Below are 17,900 nucleotides of genomic sequence, written 5' to 3' on the forward strand. Positions count from 1 at the left end.
ATGAGATCCCCCTGCCAGGGGGATGATAAGCAAGAGCTCAGGCAGGCACTCAGCAACTCTATAATAAAGGCTTAATTGAGAAGATTATAGATTAAAATGATCTGAAATGCAACAAGGACAGAATGCAGCTTTTTCACATATACAGTGCTGCCACAATGATGCAAATCTACCTTTGCAAATCTTCTCATGAGATGAGAAAGCGCTTCGGGATTAGGGCACTCCAGCTTCTTGATAATCTCAAAACTCTGATTAAGTTGTGTAAAGACGTCCACCACTGAGCAGGAGAAAAGGGCGTGGTCTGATGTTTGCTGAAACTATAGAGAAAGATCACATCACACAATTACTGTTTGCTTGGGTGGGGAAGAGCAGAGTGACAGCAACTGGGCTGTTTATCTTTCTTAGATATGAAGCCTTTTTGATTTTTCTGCCTCTTTCTGAAAAAAAAAGCCTTTTTTTGGATCAGCCACAATATTCCTGGCAGAGAATGGGGAAGCACCAGTATTTCTGCTGAGATATCTGACTCTAGGGAAGAGGTTCCCAAATGGTGTATTGTAACACCTTAAGGCAGTGGTTTTCAAACTCTCTAGGAGAGTTTGCACTGTTGTAAGTTCTTGCGGGGGCGGGGGGAGGCAGTGGGGGTGGGGGGAAGGCAGCATCGTGATCCCCAGGATTGTGTCACTCAGGGGGGATGCATTCACCAGTCCCTGCAGCAGCCATCCCGTTTTGCGGAAGTGGAGCGCGATTGCTCCACTTTCACTTCTAACAAGCTGGAGAGCCCTGCAGATGCTTGTGCAGAGCTCCCTGCACCTCAGGATGGCTGCTGCAGGGACTGGTGAGTGCATCCCAGTCCTGGGGATCATGTCGCTGCCTCCTCCCTGCCCCCGCCCCTTAAGGGGAAAGAGGCCAGGGCCTTCAGGCTGGGGCGTCACGATGGCCCAGTTTGACACTGACTTAAGGTGTCTCACTGGGGCATCATGGGACTCCTGCTGCATGGCAGGGAGACTGCAATGCGACAATTGCAGGAGGCTTGGCAATCAGAGCTCCTGCACGCATTTCCACCCACTTAGAAAAGCCTTCCTGGCTGTCCAGAGCCTCTTTCTACAATTTGTAGGGTAGCTGCAGGCCTCCAAACCTGGACGTGAGTGGTGGTGATGTCACTGCTTGATGTGAAATGCACCATTGGTATTTACTTCTTGTTTCCAAGCGCTGGGGAAGGGCATTGCTGGCCACGTAATTTTGGGAAGCTCTGTTCTAGGGACTGTACTGAGCATACTAGGGGATCAGCACAGTGCTTTTATGGATTGGGTCCTCCACCTTTTGAGGAATGGGGCATTAGAAATATCACATCTGTTGCTTATAACTAGCTTATAAAACAAGAATGCTTAATTGATCTTGTAGGATTTTTGTACCTGAATATGTTCAAGGTTACAGTGCTGTTCTATTGACCCAGTGCCCAATCCTATGCAATTTTCCAGTGCCAGTGCAGCTGTGCCAGTGGGTCATACACTGCATTCTGTGTGGGGAGGCAGTCACAGAGGCCTCCTCAAAGTATGGGAACATTTGTTCTCTTACCTTGGGGCTGCATTATGGCTGCACCGGTGCTGAAAAGTTGCATAGGTTTGGGTACCCAACCACTTTCTGTTCTGTAAGGAAACATCCTGGCAGGCACGGTTATCAACTATGATGCTCTATGCTCTGACTGTCCCAAGATGGTCATCTAAGATGGTCATCATGATATCTGTCAGTTTACATAGGACTGTGTTTTGGAAGAATGACAGCAGGTGAACACAGCCATCCACTATATAATCATAGAAATGATGTAAATGTTGGCCACCAGGGGTGGGCAGTGGCTGTGTAACCTATCTTGGTTGGCAACCTTCAGTCTCAAAAGACTATGGTATAAGCCTACAGCACCCGGTATTCCCAGGCGGTCTTCCATCCAAGTACTAACCAGGCCTGACCCTGCTTAGCTTCCGAGATCAGATGAGATTGCGCATGTGCAGGGTAACAGTTGCTGTTACTTGGTTAAAGGCTTGTGCTCTATCCTACTTTTACTAGACCTCTGTTGAGCTTCTATTGTTTGTCTTGTTGTTCTGCCTGTAAAACAATGCCTGAAGTTCTTTCCTTGTTGCATAAAGTTATTGACAAAACTCAGCTTTGCTGAGTTTCCCTCAGCTCTGCTAACACTGTGAATGCTGCCATAGTAAGCCAATGCCATATCAAAAGGGTATTTTTATAAGATGAAGAGCAGACAGTCTCCTTTTTGTCTTTTCCCTCTGTATGTCTTAACAAAACAATCCCACTGCACTGCGGATAATAAGGAGGAAACAGGACATGGCAACAAATGAAAAGAGAAGTTCGTCCAATAGGAACTGTAGGCTGATTTTGATGGGAAGGCTGTCATCATCATTCATTCATTCATTCATAATTTGGCCGGGTAGAGGCTGTGGTGCCTCAGTACCACCCCACCAGAATCCTCCATGCTGGGATATAAAACAAGCCTCCCCTCTCTCAGCCAGCTTCAGTGTGTCAGCTTCATGTCTCCTCTCACCCCATCTTTCTTGTCCCTTCCCAGTGCGCCGTGAAGGAACTCCATGGAGACATCCTCATTTTCGTCCAGCCACTGCATGACAAATGGCTCAAACCACCTAAGAATGGAAGATGTGGATGATTCACAAGTGTTCTGTCCTGAGCAACAATTTCACTTCTAAAAAAGAAATACAATGCATTTTGCGACTAGAATGCTCAGGGAAAAATGGGATTGGTACCGTGGCTATTAACCCTACTGGGGCCATTGGAAATGTGGGCCAAGCATGATGGAAATTCAGTGGCTCTACTAGGAGCACATCTGTGATTGCATGTGACCCACGTGGGGACTGTGTTGGGGAGTCCCTGTCAGCTGATGGGCAACAGACCTGGAACTGGCATAAGCCAACATCTTGCTCCAGCTCTGGAACTTAACCCCTTCCCTCTGTGATGGCACATTTCACATAGCCTTGTATTCAAGGGCTATGGTCAACTAACTGTCAAACTATGGGGGGGGAAGGGGAGAGGTTTTCTGCTGATTATTTTGCCTGCTGCTATTCCAGGTGTGTTAGCAGATTAGACAGGATTCCCCCATTTTGTGGGAACCTATGCCATTAGGAGAAATTCTTTTTGTGCCCCTCCTAGGAAGGCACATCACCAAAATGCGTGGAACTTATAAGCACTGCATTTTCCTTTTTAAAGAAAATCACATATCATGCTGCACCAGGCTGGAGCTCCCCTCCTCTTGGGGTCCTGCCCCCCCTGTCTCTCCACTCCTGTGTATAGTGGCTGCGCAAGAGTCCCTTACCCCAGAGGCCTGGAGGATGCTCGGGACAGGTAGAGAGCACAAGTGAGGCCGGGCCACCTCCCAGCACCCTCCCCTCCTCTTTTTCCTTCTGCTTCTCTATTGTTGGTATTGAATGTGTTCTCTCCCTCCTCCTCCAGTCTTGACCAAACTGTATTCCTGGTCTGTTCCTGCTTAGCCTCTGTCTAGTCCTGGGTGCAGCCACCTGCCCTGGCCCCATTTGCAGGAGGCCAGGAAACAGAGAATGCCCACTATTCCTACGGTCCCCTTGATAACGGAAGAATCTGGAATTCTCATGATAGAAAACATGGTGTGCATTTGGGGGGAACCCAACATGCAAAAAACCAAAAACCAGAACCCGTTGGCAGCAACACAACCAGCAGCAACACAACCAAAGAGAGAGAGAGCAAGCTCAGAGAATTGCAATAAAACCATAATGTTAATGGGTGCACTGGGGCACTGTGGCCGGGGTTACATGCGGCCAATGAGAAAGGGTGGGGGAAATGAAGTGTGCCAAGCCTTGGGATGAGGTGTTGGCTTTCCTGAGCTGCTCTCTGCTCTCTCAAGGGCTGTTGGTTCCATGAGCTGCTACCGTGGCTGTATCTGCATGTTCTGCCTCCCCCTTCTGAGACCTCTCTCTTTGCGCTTTTGGTGCTTGCAAGATGCTCCTGCTAAATGTAATTGATGAAGAAACACTTCTCGGTAAATGGAGAGCCCTTTCTTTCCTGCTTCTCTGCAAAAGGTTTACTGGGAAGTGAAGATGTCACGGAAACGATATTTAGGCTCTTCCACATTCTTAGTGCACTGCAGCTTAAATGCACCCTGGTTTTTAAGGATGTGCTGGATGAATATTTAAAGAGAACGGAGTTCAACAAGCAGGATAAAAGCTCCAGAATATTCCACCCCCTCCCCTCCTCTCCCCCCCCCCACTTACAGAGAGTATTCAGGCACCGCGTCTTTGAATGTGGGGAGTTCTCGCACATATTCATTATAAAACCATTTCACTTTGAAGTGCAAATTCATATAATCTGTGCTCTTGCATAACCGTTGCTTTTCATGCTCTATAATGAAACACGATAAAATAGAAAGGAAATATTTAATAAGATGACAGCTGTAAATAAAATCACCATGTCCCAGTGCACATTTTAGCCCCAGCAAAATAAATCAGACTGGACTTTGCATTTGAGATCTGCTTTGCTGGAATGGCCTTGTGCGCGTCAATGTTAAGGTCTCATTGTGGTGGAAAAACAGGCAAGTTCCCAACACTGAAAGAGAAGGAATTGAAAGCATGGTGGCAGACTTCAAGGTGAGGGAGCACACAGGTGGCAGAGGGGGCTTGCAGAACACACTGCTCCGATTGGGGCCTGGGAAGGGGGATAGGGTATGGTCTGTGCCTGTGCAGGGCCGGGATCCCCCCCGGGCCAGATCCTCCCATCTATCTCTGTTGCCTGCTCCCCCCCCTTCCTGTCCTCTGCCCACCCCTGCACCGGACTTAATTGGTCCAGCAGGTGTCCCTGTGAGCGCTGGTGTGCCAGGAAGGCTTTGGCCTTCTTGCCGGTGTTCCTGGACTTCATACAGTCATGAAGTACTTTATGACAATGTGCACTGGCAGGACATGTGTTCTGCTGGTGCAGAGGGTGAGTATGATTGGGCCATTCATGTCCTGCAAGATTTTATTGGCCTACTTTGGCCTGCTGGGTTCCACAATTTTAACTTTGAATTTCTTTTGTATTTCTTATATTGTTGTTGTGTGTCCGCCACCCTGGGAGTTTTGAACTGAATGGGAGCATATGAGTTTACAAAATCAACAAACAGGCAAGTAAGTACTGTAGCACCTTGCAAATAATGATAAAGTTCCTATGCCCAAAAGGAATCCATCACCTTATGTAAATAAGGTCTGCATTGTGGCCGCTAATGCTAATGTGTTGGTTCATTTCCAAGCCACATACTTTTATCTGGGCTGTCTCTGCCAGGCTGAGTGTTGTTCAATTCCAAGTGTAGCTTTTTTTCTGCTCTGGAAGTAAAACGCCAAGAGCTACGCTTGATGAAGACAGCTGTCCAAGGAGTTCAATTTCTCACCTTCCAAAACAGCTCAATCCTCTTTGCAAATGCCCCCCCCCTCACAGCTCCAATTCCTGCCAGCAAGCCTGTCCTTTGAAAACATGCTGGCTGAAGTTCTAATTAAAGGTGCCAAGCTTGGTTCATTGTTGACCCAAGAGAAAAGTGGCTTCTTGAAGTCACACAGCAAAGGTTATTTGCCTTTTCCTTGCAGAAAGTTCTGGGTGAAGATCTGAAGTAGCAGTTTATTTCCTAATTTAGTCAGTTTCCTTCCTGGGATGTTCAGAGATGACATGCACCATTCCTGTTAGCACCAAAGTACACTTTAGAGTAAACAATTGAATTTGACCCTTTTTTCATTTTGTTGTGTGAAATGGTGGCGGACGTTGAAAGGCTTTAGCTCCCAGCACTCCTCCATTTCTGTCCTGATCATGCCCCCTCATGTGATTTACATTTTTTATAAGCTTCAGTTGAAAGCCAACTGAAGCTTTTTAAAAATGTAAATTGCATGTGAGCAAGTGTTGCAATCAAAACAGAAACCACTGTTCTTTGCCAGTGAGAAGAGTTAAAGCCTGCCCTACTCCTATGCCACAGTTTCACAGCATTGTGCACTTCTTGTGCATGCTATTTAACAAACAAAAACTCCACATCCAAACTCAAATGTTTGCAAATGACTATATAACCCAGTGTTATACAAAGTAACACAATGAACCAAGGTGCTGTCCAAAAGGAGTTGTGGATAATGGTGGTGGGGCTATTTGGGTACAACAATGTTCTGTTACCATATAGAGTAGATCTATCAGTATGATCAACAAACACTATTAGGGTTAAAAATCTTTGACTTGAACACAGAGAGCCCTGCTGTATCAGACCACACACTCCATCCTCTTTTCCACAGTGGCCAAGTAGGAAGCCCATAAGCAGGGCTTGGAGGAAACAGTCATGCACAGTCACTCCTCAGCAATGAAATTTGGTGTCATGTGGCCTCTGAACAGAGAGCTCCCATAATGTCACTGTGACAAACAGTCAGTGATAGATCTCTCCTCCTCCTCTGTGAACTTTTAAAGCTGTTTACACAAGTGGTCATCATCCCAACTTTGCAACAGCAAATGCCTAAATTAGCACATCCTCTCAATTAATGATGCACTCCATGAAGAAATACTTTTCATCTGTCATCAATCTCCTGAAACCAATTTTGCTGGATGACCTGAGCATTATCTGAGAGGGTGGGGTACACCCTCTCTTTATCCAAGTTTGATAAACCTCTCATGCTCTCCCTGAGCCCTTTTCCTGCCCTAAACAAAATGCTTGCCCCATAACATTACAACCCCAAATTTATGTATAGGAGTCTTGAGTTCCTTATAGGAAGAGAGTGAGCTGAGAAACATTCACTGTGCTTCAGAGGAAGTGCAATAAGTTGCTGAACAGTTTCATCATTACACCAAGAGGAAAAAACCGTCACTTAGGCTGTGTTTTATGGGATGCTGAGCCCTGGCATTTGAAGTGCTGTGCCATTAGATGAATGGCATAGCCTTTAGTGCATAGGCCATGCACGCTTGCAATTTAAGTGCAAGGAGGCTTGTGCCTATGGAACTGGAGAGACAATGCACTGCTAGCTTTCCTAGCAACCATGCCAGTACAAAATCCTGTGCACATCTGCCTGGGAGTAACCTCCATTGAACGGGACTTTCTTCCAAGTAAACATGAATAGGATTGTACTCCTAGTGTGTGAGATTCAAACCAGTGAGATCCTGATTCGCAGCTCAGTCTCTTAGCTTCTGTTACACTCACTTGTTTTCAGCCACCACAGGCCAAGCTCTATGCCCATGCAGCTCTGGGCCCTATACCCAGTGGTATAGCCAAGTAGCTCTAATAGGAAGACAGCTGGACAGATGTTCCAGTTTGCCTTGTTTAGGATGTGGTTATAGCTACTTCAAAGAAGTCAACATGGAGGTGTGTGTCTATGTGCCCACATCTGGGACAGTTCTCATATTCCTCTTGACCACTAGTGATAGTGCAGCATTTAGCAAACTGTCCATCTGGAACACCTCTTGGAAGACAGCTGGTGGAGCACAGTGCCCAGAACTATGAGTGGCACTCAGCCTTGCTCCAAAGCAGCCTTGCTCCAAAGCAGTGTTTCTCAAACTGTGGGTTGTGACCCACTAGATGGGTCATGAGCCAATTTCAGGAGGGTCCCATTCATTTCAGTATTTTAATTTTAATATATTAGATTTGATGCTACCATGGTATGTGACTGCATTGGGGGAAATGTTACAAAGCTGAACTTTTAACAGGCTACTACGTATATGTTTTTAACAATGGTAGTAAATGGGACTTACTCCTGGGTACGTATGGGTAGAATTGTAGCCTAGGATTGTTAAAACTCTTCCTGCTTGATGATGTCACTTCTGGTCATGACATCACTTCCGGTGGGTCCTGACAGATTCTCATTCTAAAAAGTGGGTCCTGGTACTAAACGTTTGAGAACCACTGCTCCAAAGCACCCAGTCTTGGCCACAATAAGGGGCATTACTTCAGCAGTGTAGAACCCCTTACCTCGGGTAGGAGAACATGCTGTGCATGTTGTGCAACCTCCTGATTTTAGAAATGGGCTATGTCAGAATGCCAATGCAAGGGAGGGCACCAGGATGCAGGTCTCTTGTTATCTGGTGTGCTCCTTGGGGCATTTGGTGGGCCGCTGTGAGATACAGGAAGCTGGACTAGCTGGGCCGATGGCCTGATCCAGTGGGGCTGTTCTTATGTTCTTAAATCCCTGCTCAGCAATGAAGCTTCTTGGTTTGACTGACCTTGGGCCAGTCACTATCTCTCAGCCTCACCTACCTTACAGGATTTTTGTGAGGGCAAAAGCAGGGAAAGAACTATGTATACCGCCTTGAGGTCCTTGGAGGAAGGGTGGCATAAAAATGTGAATAAATGAAACAAATAAAAAAATAAAATCAGAATAAAATGTAGCTAGAACAGAAATAAAAAACATTGCTATTCAAACTTATATTTCCTTCCTCAAGTGAAGACAGAGGGGAATCTGTTCTCTTCCACCTCCTCTCAGAAATTTCTCATTGTGGAAACAAATAGTAAGTCGTTCCAGTCCTTCTAAGAAGCACCCTTTGATGAAAAGGGGTAATTATATCAAGCCCATGAAAACACCCCAGACAATGGCTTGGAGCCAAACAAGATTTTATGCTATCGACTTGATGCTTGCTTCAGCTGTGAAGCTTGTTTCTTATCTGGGAATGAAAATGGAGAGATCCCCCCTGCAACAGCATAACAAGTGGTTGGCTTTTCTTAGCCACGCCAAATTGCTTGAAAGATCCCACGGTACTCAAGTTCAAAAGAAGGCATCAAATCTTCCAGAATAAAACACAAGGACAACATCCTTCTGCATCAGCTCTCAAGGTGACTCGAGAAGCTTTTTCCTCCCCTTTGCCTGTGCCTATGTTATTGATGCTTGCTCTCATCCTCCAGAGGCAAGTCTCAAAAAAAAAAAATCTGTCACTTTGGAAAGGATATTAGAAAATGTGTGTAAACTTGGCTTTCTAACGCTGCTTCCAAACGTCACTTCAATGTTATTGATTCACATCTGAACGGTCCAGAGTGGATTCAGTGGGTAGGATTGGAACTGGCATTTCGTTCTTAGACATGAATTTAATCTCGTGGGCACTTGGGTTACCATCGGTTAAAACCATGACATTGTTCCAAATATAAGGGGCTTTAGTAGAAGTAGCCAAACATTTTGGAAAATCAAAAATCTCCTGCAGAACTACATTCCCCAGGTTTTGTGCTTTACCTTTCCAGGTCCTGATCTGGGAAAATTTTCTGACAGTTTCTCCTTAACTCCCTCCACCCCCACTAATTCCTGTGCCTTTGGGGATTCATTCCATTGCTGCCTGCTTTTCTGGACACCTAAAGATGGTGGTGCTGTAGCCACCTCCAACTGGTACTTCTCTTGGGGCTCCCTTAGGGTTGGCTCACACAACCTGCTTGCCAAATGCCCCCAGGTAACTAAGATGGTATGCCAAATGCTGCCGCCTTAGGGCCCAATCCTATCCAAGTTTTGAGCCTCAGTGTAGTCACAATACACCCCCATGGTAAGGCAACACATGTTCCCATACCTTGAGAAGGCCTAGTGATTGCTTCTCCACCACAGGATGCAGCGCACACCCCACTGGCACAACTACACCCGCACTGGAAAACTGGATAGGATTGGGCCCTTATCCAGCACTATATTAATTGCTGCCTCTGTTGATCCTCCTTTTTCGGGTCCCTTGATTTAAAAAGGAAGAGAGAAATGGGGCAGGATGTGTGGAAAAGAGGAGAGTGGGGGGCTGACCCTATGGTCCACCACTCCTTCACTGTTCCTCTTACATCCCATTCCCCTCTTCCTTTTCAAATTCAGGGGTGGTGAAAGATGGTGGGAACCTGAGACAACGGCCTCACTTGACTTCATGGATGGGCCGGACCTGCTCACACAATCCTTTGGAATGGTGCTTATAAGCAGATTCACACACGCAGGCAATTAAAATGATCACATACTAAAGATCTATCACAATCTTAAGATGGTTGTAGGAATCAGCTTAAGGGATGGTTGAGAGGGGCATGGTGGTCTCTGCCGTGCCCCAAACAATAAGTTCATTTGGGAAGGCTGCACAGGGATGGAAACTCCAAATAACTTTATTTCAGACTCAACACATTCACCTCAAAGGCTGCCAGCAAGATTTTGTGCATATCCCTCAGGAGACAGAGTATATATCAGGCCTCAGACATTAGGACTGCCTATAAGGTATACTCTACACCCACTTCATCATCATGATCACCCCCTGCCTGCTTTGACAGCCAGAGACAAAGTACAGCACACGTCTGAAGCACCACTCCACAGCTTCTCCTCTTCACACACAGAGCTGTACGTGCTGCAAAAATCAGAGCACAGAAATAGTGTGTGTGAGTGCGCACCCCTCCCCCCAATCTCCTCTGTTGTGGACTGCAGCAAAGATTCCAGTGGACTTAATCGCACCAGCCTTGGGCTGGACAGGAATGCACTCTGGGTGTTTTTTCCCCCCTGTTTCAGAATGACTCACGGGTGTCTTTTTTTTTTTTAATGGGTGTGCAACTTTCTTTGCTGATCTGCACCCAATTGCAACCACATCCCTTTGCTGCCTTTGGGGCACAAAGTCCAAAGACTTTAGAGACGCCGCCTCAGAGCATTGCAAGGAATGCCACAGACAAGTTGTGACAACCTGCCAAGATGCACCTACTTAGGCTTATAACTTTGTCTAAAGAAATAACACGGTCTATACGTTAACAAGAGAAAGAAAGAGCAGGAGGAGGAGGAGGCTGCCGCCCGCCTTGCTCAGACGCTGATGTCTTGGCCTGGTCTGATCTGGCCAACTGAAACTTCCACCAGCATGAACAGAGTGCGCGGTAATTTGTGGTGACAAAGCAAACACTCCCAGAGTGCTGTTCTTCACCCACAGGAGTTGCCAGACTGGATCAGGGGAATGAGCGATTCATCCAGCACTGCCTCTTCTTATCACCCACAATGTCCAGCCAGAGACAGTGGGAGAGGAGGGAAGGGAGCCTGGGAATGCCCCATCTTCTAAAGCAGGAGAGACAAGGTCCAGACTGATATAACCCCTTCCTGCTCGTAAGGAGAATTCTGCTATCTGCCTCCATCCGATGACCAACCTGTGCACTTTGTACATAAAACAAATATTACCAAGACACCATAAGCCTCGAGTGCAGCGGCTCTCAATCAGTGGTACTGGTGGTACCCGAGGTGGTGTCCTGTGGTATGCATGGAACACCCAGACCCCAGCTGCCTGGCAGCAAGACCAGCAACGCAATGCAACAAGCAGCAGCAGAAGGCTTGGCAGGCAGAGTGTGCGTTTGCCGTGTTCGAAAAAGTTCTCCCACCCGCCCTGAGCTTCTTACTGGTGTTTGTCATATTGCATCTGGCCTCCTGATCCAAAAGAAACCGGTGAAGACATCATCACCAGTTACTTCTGGTGGTACTTCCAGTAGGTGGACCGTGCAAAATGGTTCAGTGGGGGACAAACATTGAGAAACACTGCTCTAGTGATCTCTCCCTTAAGGAAGCCAGAATCTAGCCAGCACTATCTCTGGAATTCCTCCCTGCTCAGGGACATGGGATGAGACCAGTCCTGATTTGCAGCTCAGTCTATTGGACATGATGTTACAGCAGGTCTCACTGGGAAACATTGCCTCTGGTTCCAGAAGACTGAAGCCCAAATCCTATCCAATTGCTAGTGCTGCTGTGCCAATGGGGCTTGCACTGCATCCTGTGGTGGAGAGGCAGTCACAGGAACCTCCCCAAGGTATGGGAACATTTGTTCCTTCACTTCAGGGCTGCACTGCAGCTGCACCAGTGATGGAAAGCTGGATAGGACTGGGCCCTCAGTCAGTTGCACTTGTAGCTGGGCATGTTTGCAAAGAGATCTCCCGCATCCAATTTCACTCAATGACGCCGCAACGGCGCAGCCCAGGGATTGCAAACTCCCTCGTAATCTCTTGATTTGGAATAACGAAGTCAGGTGGTCCCGGATCTGCATCTCGTCACTGGGCTAACATCTGTTGCCAGGCACATAGCAGCACTCTAGACTAAAGCAGCATTAACTTCTTAAGGCCTGGCAGGCTCGTGATTTTACAGCACTAATATAGCAGGAGATAATGATAACAGTGAAATCCACAATGTTGGATAAAATAGGTTAGGGAATGATTACATGAGATGTACAGATTCAACATTCCATCTCTCTGGGTCATGGCGAATACCAGTGCCGAAAGCCAAAATGCTGCAGACTGGACTCGCCCTGCCCCCTTTACCAACATTACTCCGTGGATGTCCGCTCACTGACCTTTCCTCTGTAGAACATCCTCTGTCATTTAGACAGCACTGGTTTTGCACAAAATGTCCTTTGGAGTTCTTATTCCTGCTCAGCCTTAAAAACAGCCCAAACAGATAGAAACTGTCAGCCCAATCCTATCAAAGTTCTCCAGCGCCGATGCTGTGGGGCCAGCACGGCTTGTGCTGTATCCCGCGGGGGAAGTGTTCAGTCTGGAGGTCTCCTCGAAGTAAGGGGTCATTAGTCGCCTTGTCCAGGGAAAGCCCCAGCCACAGCAATGTGTCCACTCAGACCTGTGCCTGCTCAATCGCTGGCATAAGTCTGAACGAATCTGTGTCAGCGGATCTGGCCTGAGAATGGGGATAGGACACGGCCTGAGACAGCCGTGATCCCACCCCCTGCTTGTGATCCCAGCCCCTGCTTGGACTCAACCCGCATCTTCCTCATCTAGCTTGCCCTTTCTTTGCCTGAGCAAGTCCCTCTTGGAGGACTGCAGAAATGAAAATTAGCTTCACTAATCTTTCCATTAACTCTTCAAGCTTTCAGATGGGAGGATAATTGAAACCTCTGCAGAGAGCGTGACTGGGCAGGTCACACAGCTGGGAACCCTTGAAATCTTAGTTGCTGCAACCAACATCTGCATATCAGTGCAACAGCCCCAGGCAAAGAAGACCTCAAGACCTGAGAGAGCCCAGTCTACAGAGAACTAAAGGTGGCTCTGAACCAGCTTCTATCTAGACCATATTTCAAAGAGCTGACTTAAAGTTCTTTTTATACAAAGAATTGTGAAGCAGCATCTTCACTGGGAGGAAAGATCCTTCCTTCTTTCCTTTCCCACAAAGTTCAGTTCCAATTCTCAGAAATCTACACAAAATACTAATCCTTTAATACCTAATTGGATTGCTGGGCACAAACAACCCAGCCCAGGGAGTGGAAATGGGATGCGTTTGCTACCATAATCCTGTGCTCTCCTAAATATGTTTCACATTGCTAACGGCATGCTTCTTGATACTCTGGGTATTGTGTTTTGTTTTATTCCATATAGAAATTTCATTATTTGCCCATATGATGCCATTCAACAAGTTGAATAACCTTATTAACAATAAAGCTTGGCAGCAGCTTCTGGCATTTACACTTATTTCTTGCCAATGTTTACTCAGAAGCATTTGCTCTTTTAGTAGATTTGCAGAGGGTTTTATGAGCTCTTGTCGGTGGTAGCAAGCTGCACTGCCTCGTCCTGGCTTTTATTGCGCAATGTGGGAGAGGCCAGAGGAAGCAGCAGCAGAGATGGCTGGTAAAGCACCAAACCAGGAGTTGGCAGTGGCAGCCCATGCAGCACAGAGCATGGCAGGAATTTGCAGGTGTTGATGGGAAAGAAAATGAACCAGATGTTCAGTGGAGATGCAGAATATTTTCAGAAGCTTTCCGGTCTTTCAAATCACGCAGTCTGGAATACCAAACTGGATAAGCACCCTTGACGATAAGAGCTTTTCACATTTGACATTCTGATGCTTTGCAGCCAAGACAGGAGCCTCGTCCGTGGGCTTCTTCAAAAGTGGTGTTCAGCAATGAGAAGGTCCCTTTTGAGGACTTTGATTGGCATTTATGTTGCAGCATTTTGGAAGTGAGTTCACGTCTGCTGCCTGGCATCGGAACTTTTTGCAGACCCCTTTTCCTTCACATCTCACATTTCTCTCTTCTTCCCATAACCCCTCAGTTGCCAGTTCCAGAGGAGAACCTGCTCAAGAAGCTCTCTGCTGGCTCTTGGCAACAGTAGGGATGGCTTTGGATTGATGTGAGTTAAAGGAGTCCAAAGAACATCAGACAGTGGCAGGGCATCATGTACAGTCCCCAAAGCAAGAGTATTGGTGTTGATTCACCATGCAAGCCCTGGCTATAATTTTTAATCTTGACTACTAACAGGCCTGGCATTAGTAGGCCTGCACCCTGGGCAGCTGCCCAGGAACCTACAGGGCCCACTACCAACACCTGCCCCGAGTCCCCTATAAAACAAAAACAAAACAAAAGCACCCTGTTAACAATTATCCTGCAGAAAAGACAAACCATCCCCCCTCCCCCCCCCCCAAAAAAACCTAAAAACAAAACCAACTGCATCAACCCTACAGTGTGCAGCCAAGTTTTTGGGATGGTGTATGGGGTACAATGGGGTGGGGGAGATGATGCAGTCTCTGTAACCATGAAACCCGGTTTGGCTGCCCACCTTTGAATGGATCCTACCACATAATTCAACTGAGAGAGCAATCCAAACCTGCGCTGGAACAGACAAGCCAGGAGGCTTGCACTGCATCCAAGGCAGGTTTGTGGCCAGCAGTGGCTCAGCCAGAGGTAAGGGGAAACTCTTCCCCTTACACCTGTGTAAGGGCTTCTGGCCCCAATGGGTCTCCTCGAACTGGCGCCACCTCCAGAGGTGGCACAAGCCCGAGGAGAGCGGAGCAGCTTCAAGCCGCTCCGTTCTCTGTGGCGACAGGGTTGGGATCCAGCATAACTGCTGGATCCCAGCCCCGCCTCCCTCTCCCTGCCTGCCCGCCCGCCCCCAGGGCCGCCCATCACCCGCCCTCCCCCCACCCAGGAACGCCTCTCTCCCGCCTCCTCCCTGCCGCCCCATGCCTACCTTTGCTGCTTGTGCCAGCGTGAGCACGCCGACACAAGCGGCTGCAGGGAAGCTGACGCGGAGGCTTATGCCAGTCTCCACAGGCCGGCGCTTCTCGGCACGTTTGTGACCCTCTTATGCTGGGACTTGGGCCGGCATAAGGCACACTTTGCATTGCTCCCTGAATGGATTAGACAGATCAAGGCCAGTGGTAGAGCTATTGTAATACAATATGCATACTATTGTCGCATGGCTTAGCTCAAATGCTCAAATTATCTGGCCCTTCTGCTCTGAATTCACACTGAGCTGACACACTGAGGTCTGAAGCATGGGTTTGTCTACGAGGTCCTGTTGGATGAAGAATCACCAGCCCTCTGCCCCACCGTTGACCTCCCATGCAAGCCATACTGAGGAAGTCTACCTCCAAATAATGGGGTCTCTCTGGCCTCTTTCAAGCTACAGTCTTAAGAACTGAACATTAATATCACCCCTCTTTCTTGGTTGTTACATATACTATGCCAAAATAATTCTATCACTAACCTTGCTTTATCCAACCTTAATTTTTGTTGACCTCCTAACAAATGCAAAAACAAACCCTTCTGCTCTACCCCTACCTCATTCCCAAAATACACCTGGCAATGCCAAAAACGCACAACTGAATTTAGGGCATTTTCAAGACAGCCCTTTGTACAATACAGGACAATAAAAACTGACAGTACAGTCATTTCCATTTTTCCTCACTGCTGGCAAGAGTAAAGCTTGTAACCTAAAACTGGAACATCCATTCAAAGAGAGGATATTTAGTCCATGGATTCATAAGAAGTTTGACATAATCACAAGACTTAAAACCAGCTGAACTGCCAGACAAAGTAGATGAAATTTGACCCAAATGCAAAGCCATATCCAGGCATGACACACAGAGGATTCAATCATTTACCAGAAACCTTGAGAATTAACTCAGTCTTTTTTTATTAAATTAACACAGAATTAATTCTTGTTGGACAGGAAGGAGGGCTGTCTCTGCTACTTTTGACATCAGCTGCGACTCCCACAATGCTCATAAAAGGGCATCTTTCAGGGCAGACATTAATTCCGGCAGTGACCTCCATCCTATGCAGACACCTAACCGTCCACCATGGCTGTTACACTGTGATATTGCCAAACAGTACAAAGACCAGAAAAAGGATAGATCAACAAGGCCAAGACTCAGAATTGGCTTGCCATAGTAGGACAACAGACTGGCAGGACAACTATAGAAAGTTGCTGCCCCCAGTATTTACCAAGGTGAGGCTGGTGGGCTCAACTTACTGACATGACCAGTGGAACACCCCCAAAGAATAAAAATGTAGGAGACCTGACAATTAGGTGGTGGTGCTCCTGAAGTAGGAAGGGTCCAAGAGGCAGGCTGATATCTCCACCTGTTGGTCTTTAAGAAGCAGAGCAATTTGCCACCCTCTTTCCCTTACAAGTGCATCATAGTTATCTGGCACAAAGCCCAGGGTTGGGATGCTTCCAGGTTGAAGGAGCCCACTTCTGTGACAGTAATACACTGACTTATGATCCTGAATGACTAAAGAATGAGAGACATAGGAAACTGCCTTGTATTGAGTTGGTGCACTGTTCCATCTAGTTCACCACTGTCAACATTGACTGGCAGTGGCTCTATGGATTTCAGAAAAGAGTCTTTCTCTGCTCCAGCTGGAGATCCTGAGGTCTTCTGCAAGTACCACTGGGCTACATCCCCTCCCTATTGCAATAACAATTCCAAGTATCGATCTAATGAAATCACTGCTGTGCCTCCTGGAAACATATCTGCACTTATTGCAAAGACCTCCAACCATGGCAAGGAAGAGAAAAAGGCCATATCTCATATCTGTGCAGATGGGCCTTTTAAGGATAGCTGAGGGCAGATGAATAATGGTCTGTGGAAAGGATGGAGTTGCTCACAGGGTGTGAAGGGGCATGTTGAGCCTTAAATGCAACATGAAATCAACCTCCCCGGTAAGTGTAAATCCACTTCAAAAAACACTGCTAAACAAAATGTCACATGAACAGTTACTCAGCATCCTTAAGCTCACTATGAAACTTGCTCAATGCTCAGAGCAGATTTTGGTTTTTCTCTTTGTACTTCCATTTTTTTTCCTACTTGGGAAGAATTCAAAACACACATTCTTCATTTTGTTACACTGACTAATTTTCCCAAGGAGACAGAAATTCAGACTGAACTGCTCTGCTTTGCCAACTGGTTAATGCTAAGTGCAGCATGTTCTTCCCCAGGTCACACAAGCCCAGGAAACCCTCCCAGTGTAGAAACAAGCATTGTGCTCCACTACAGACTGCTCGCATTCATTACCTTCCAGAGCGTATTTCATGTCCAGCGCAAAAAGAGTCCACATGATTTCGGCACTGATTTTCCCCATGTTCAGCTCTTGAGGGAACCTGAAACCAACCAAAAGAGTATTAATGGTTCAGTTCAACTGCTGGCTAGAAAAGCCATCTTTGTAACGGTGGCTCTCTGATCTAATTGATCTAATGGTGGCTCACTCTCAAAATGAAAGAAAGAAAAGCAGCGTTCTAATGGTTGTAACTTTGGTTTGTCTACCCATACCAAACTACAGTTAGTTCAAACCATGCTTTGCAAACCCACTTCAAACTGCAGCTTCTGACTTTGGCTGGCAGGTTGTCCACAAAATATAGTTTATCAATACAGACCTAAAGCCAAGCCATAGTGAAGCTTTCTTAACTGTGGTTTGCTTTGGCGTCTGAACTGAGCCTCACTGTGATTGACGGTTGTCACCGAATCCCATTAAAGCAATATTCAAGGTAAATTGGAAGCATCAGAATTATAGTAGTTTAAAGCCACTGTCAACCCAACCATGAAGTGAGGTGAAGCGGACTGCATCAGTGGTGGATTGCAAGGGGCCCGAGGGTGTCGCAGACACGGGGTGTGCTTTACTCTGCTGCCTCTTGCTAGCCCACCACTGATTCAATGATTCGCAATTACCTGCTTCTTGTAAGTTGTGTG

General features: G+C 46.9%; 1 protein-coding gene and 1 pseudogene across 2 annotated transcripts in view; both read right to left on the bottom strand.

Moving 5' to 3' along the window:
* Nucleotides 1-17,900, bottom strand: part of UNC13C (unc-13 homolog C) — a 179,482-nt gene that overhangs the window by 26,789 nt on the left and 134,793 nt on the right. For both annotated transcript variants that reach the window (XM_066636656.1, XM_066636655.1), the window contains 4 exons: nucleotides 17,229-17,314; nucleotides 4,266-4,392; nucleotides 2,552-2,648; nucleotides 171-314 (listed from right to left, as the gene is read on the bottom strand). In XM_066636656.1, coding sequence (XP_066492753.1) covers nucleotides 171-314; nucleotides 2,552-2,648; nucleotides 4,266-4,392; nucleotides 17,229-17,314 — 454 coding nt within the window. The remainder of the gene's footprint in view (nucleotides 1-170; nucleotides 315-2,551; nucleotides 2,649-4,265; nucleotides 4,393-17,228; nucleotides 17,315-17,900) is intronic.
* On the bottom strand, nucleotides 1,903-2,022 carry LOC136659867 (5S ribosomal RNA; annotated as a pseudogene).

This window comes from Tiliqua scincoides, chromosome 8, assembly GCF_035046505.1.
Source record: "Tiliqua scincoides isolate rTilSci1 chromosome 8, rTilSci1.hap2, whole genome shotgun sequence".
Taxonomy (NCBI): Eukaryota; Metazoa; Chordata; class Lepidosauria; order Squamata; family Scincidae; genus Tiliqua; species Tiliqua scincoides.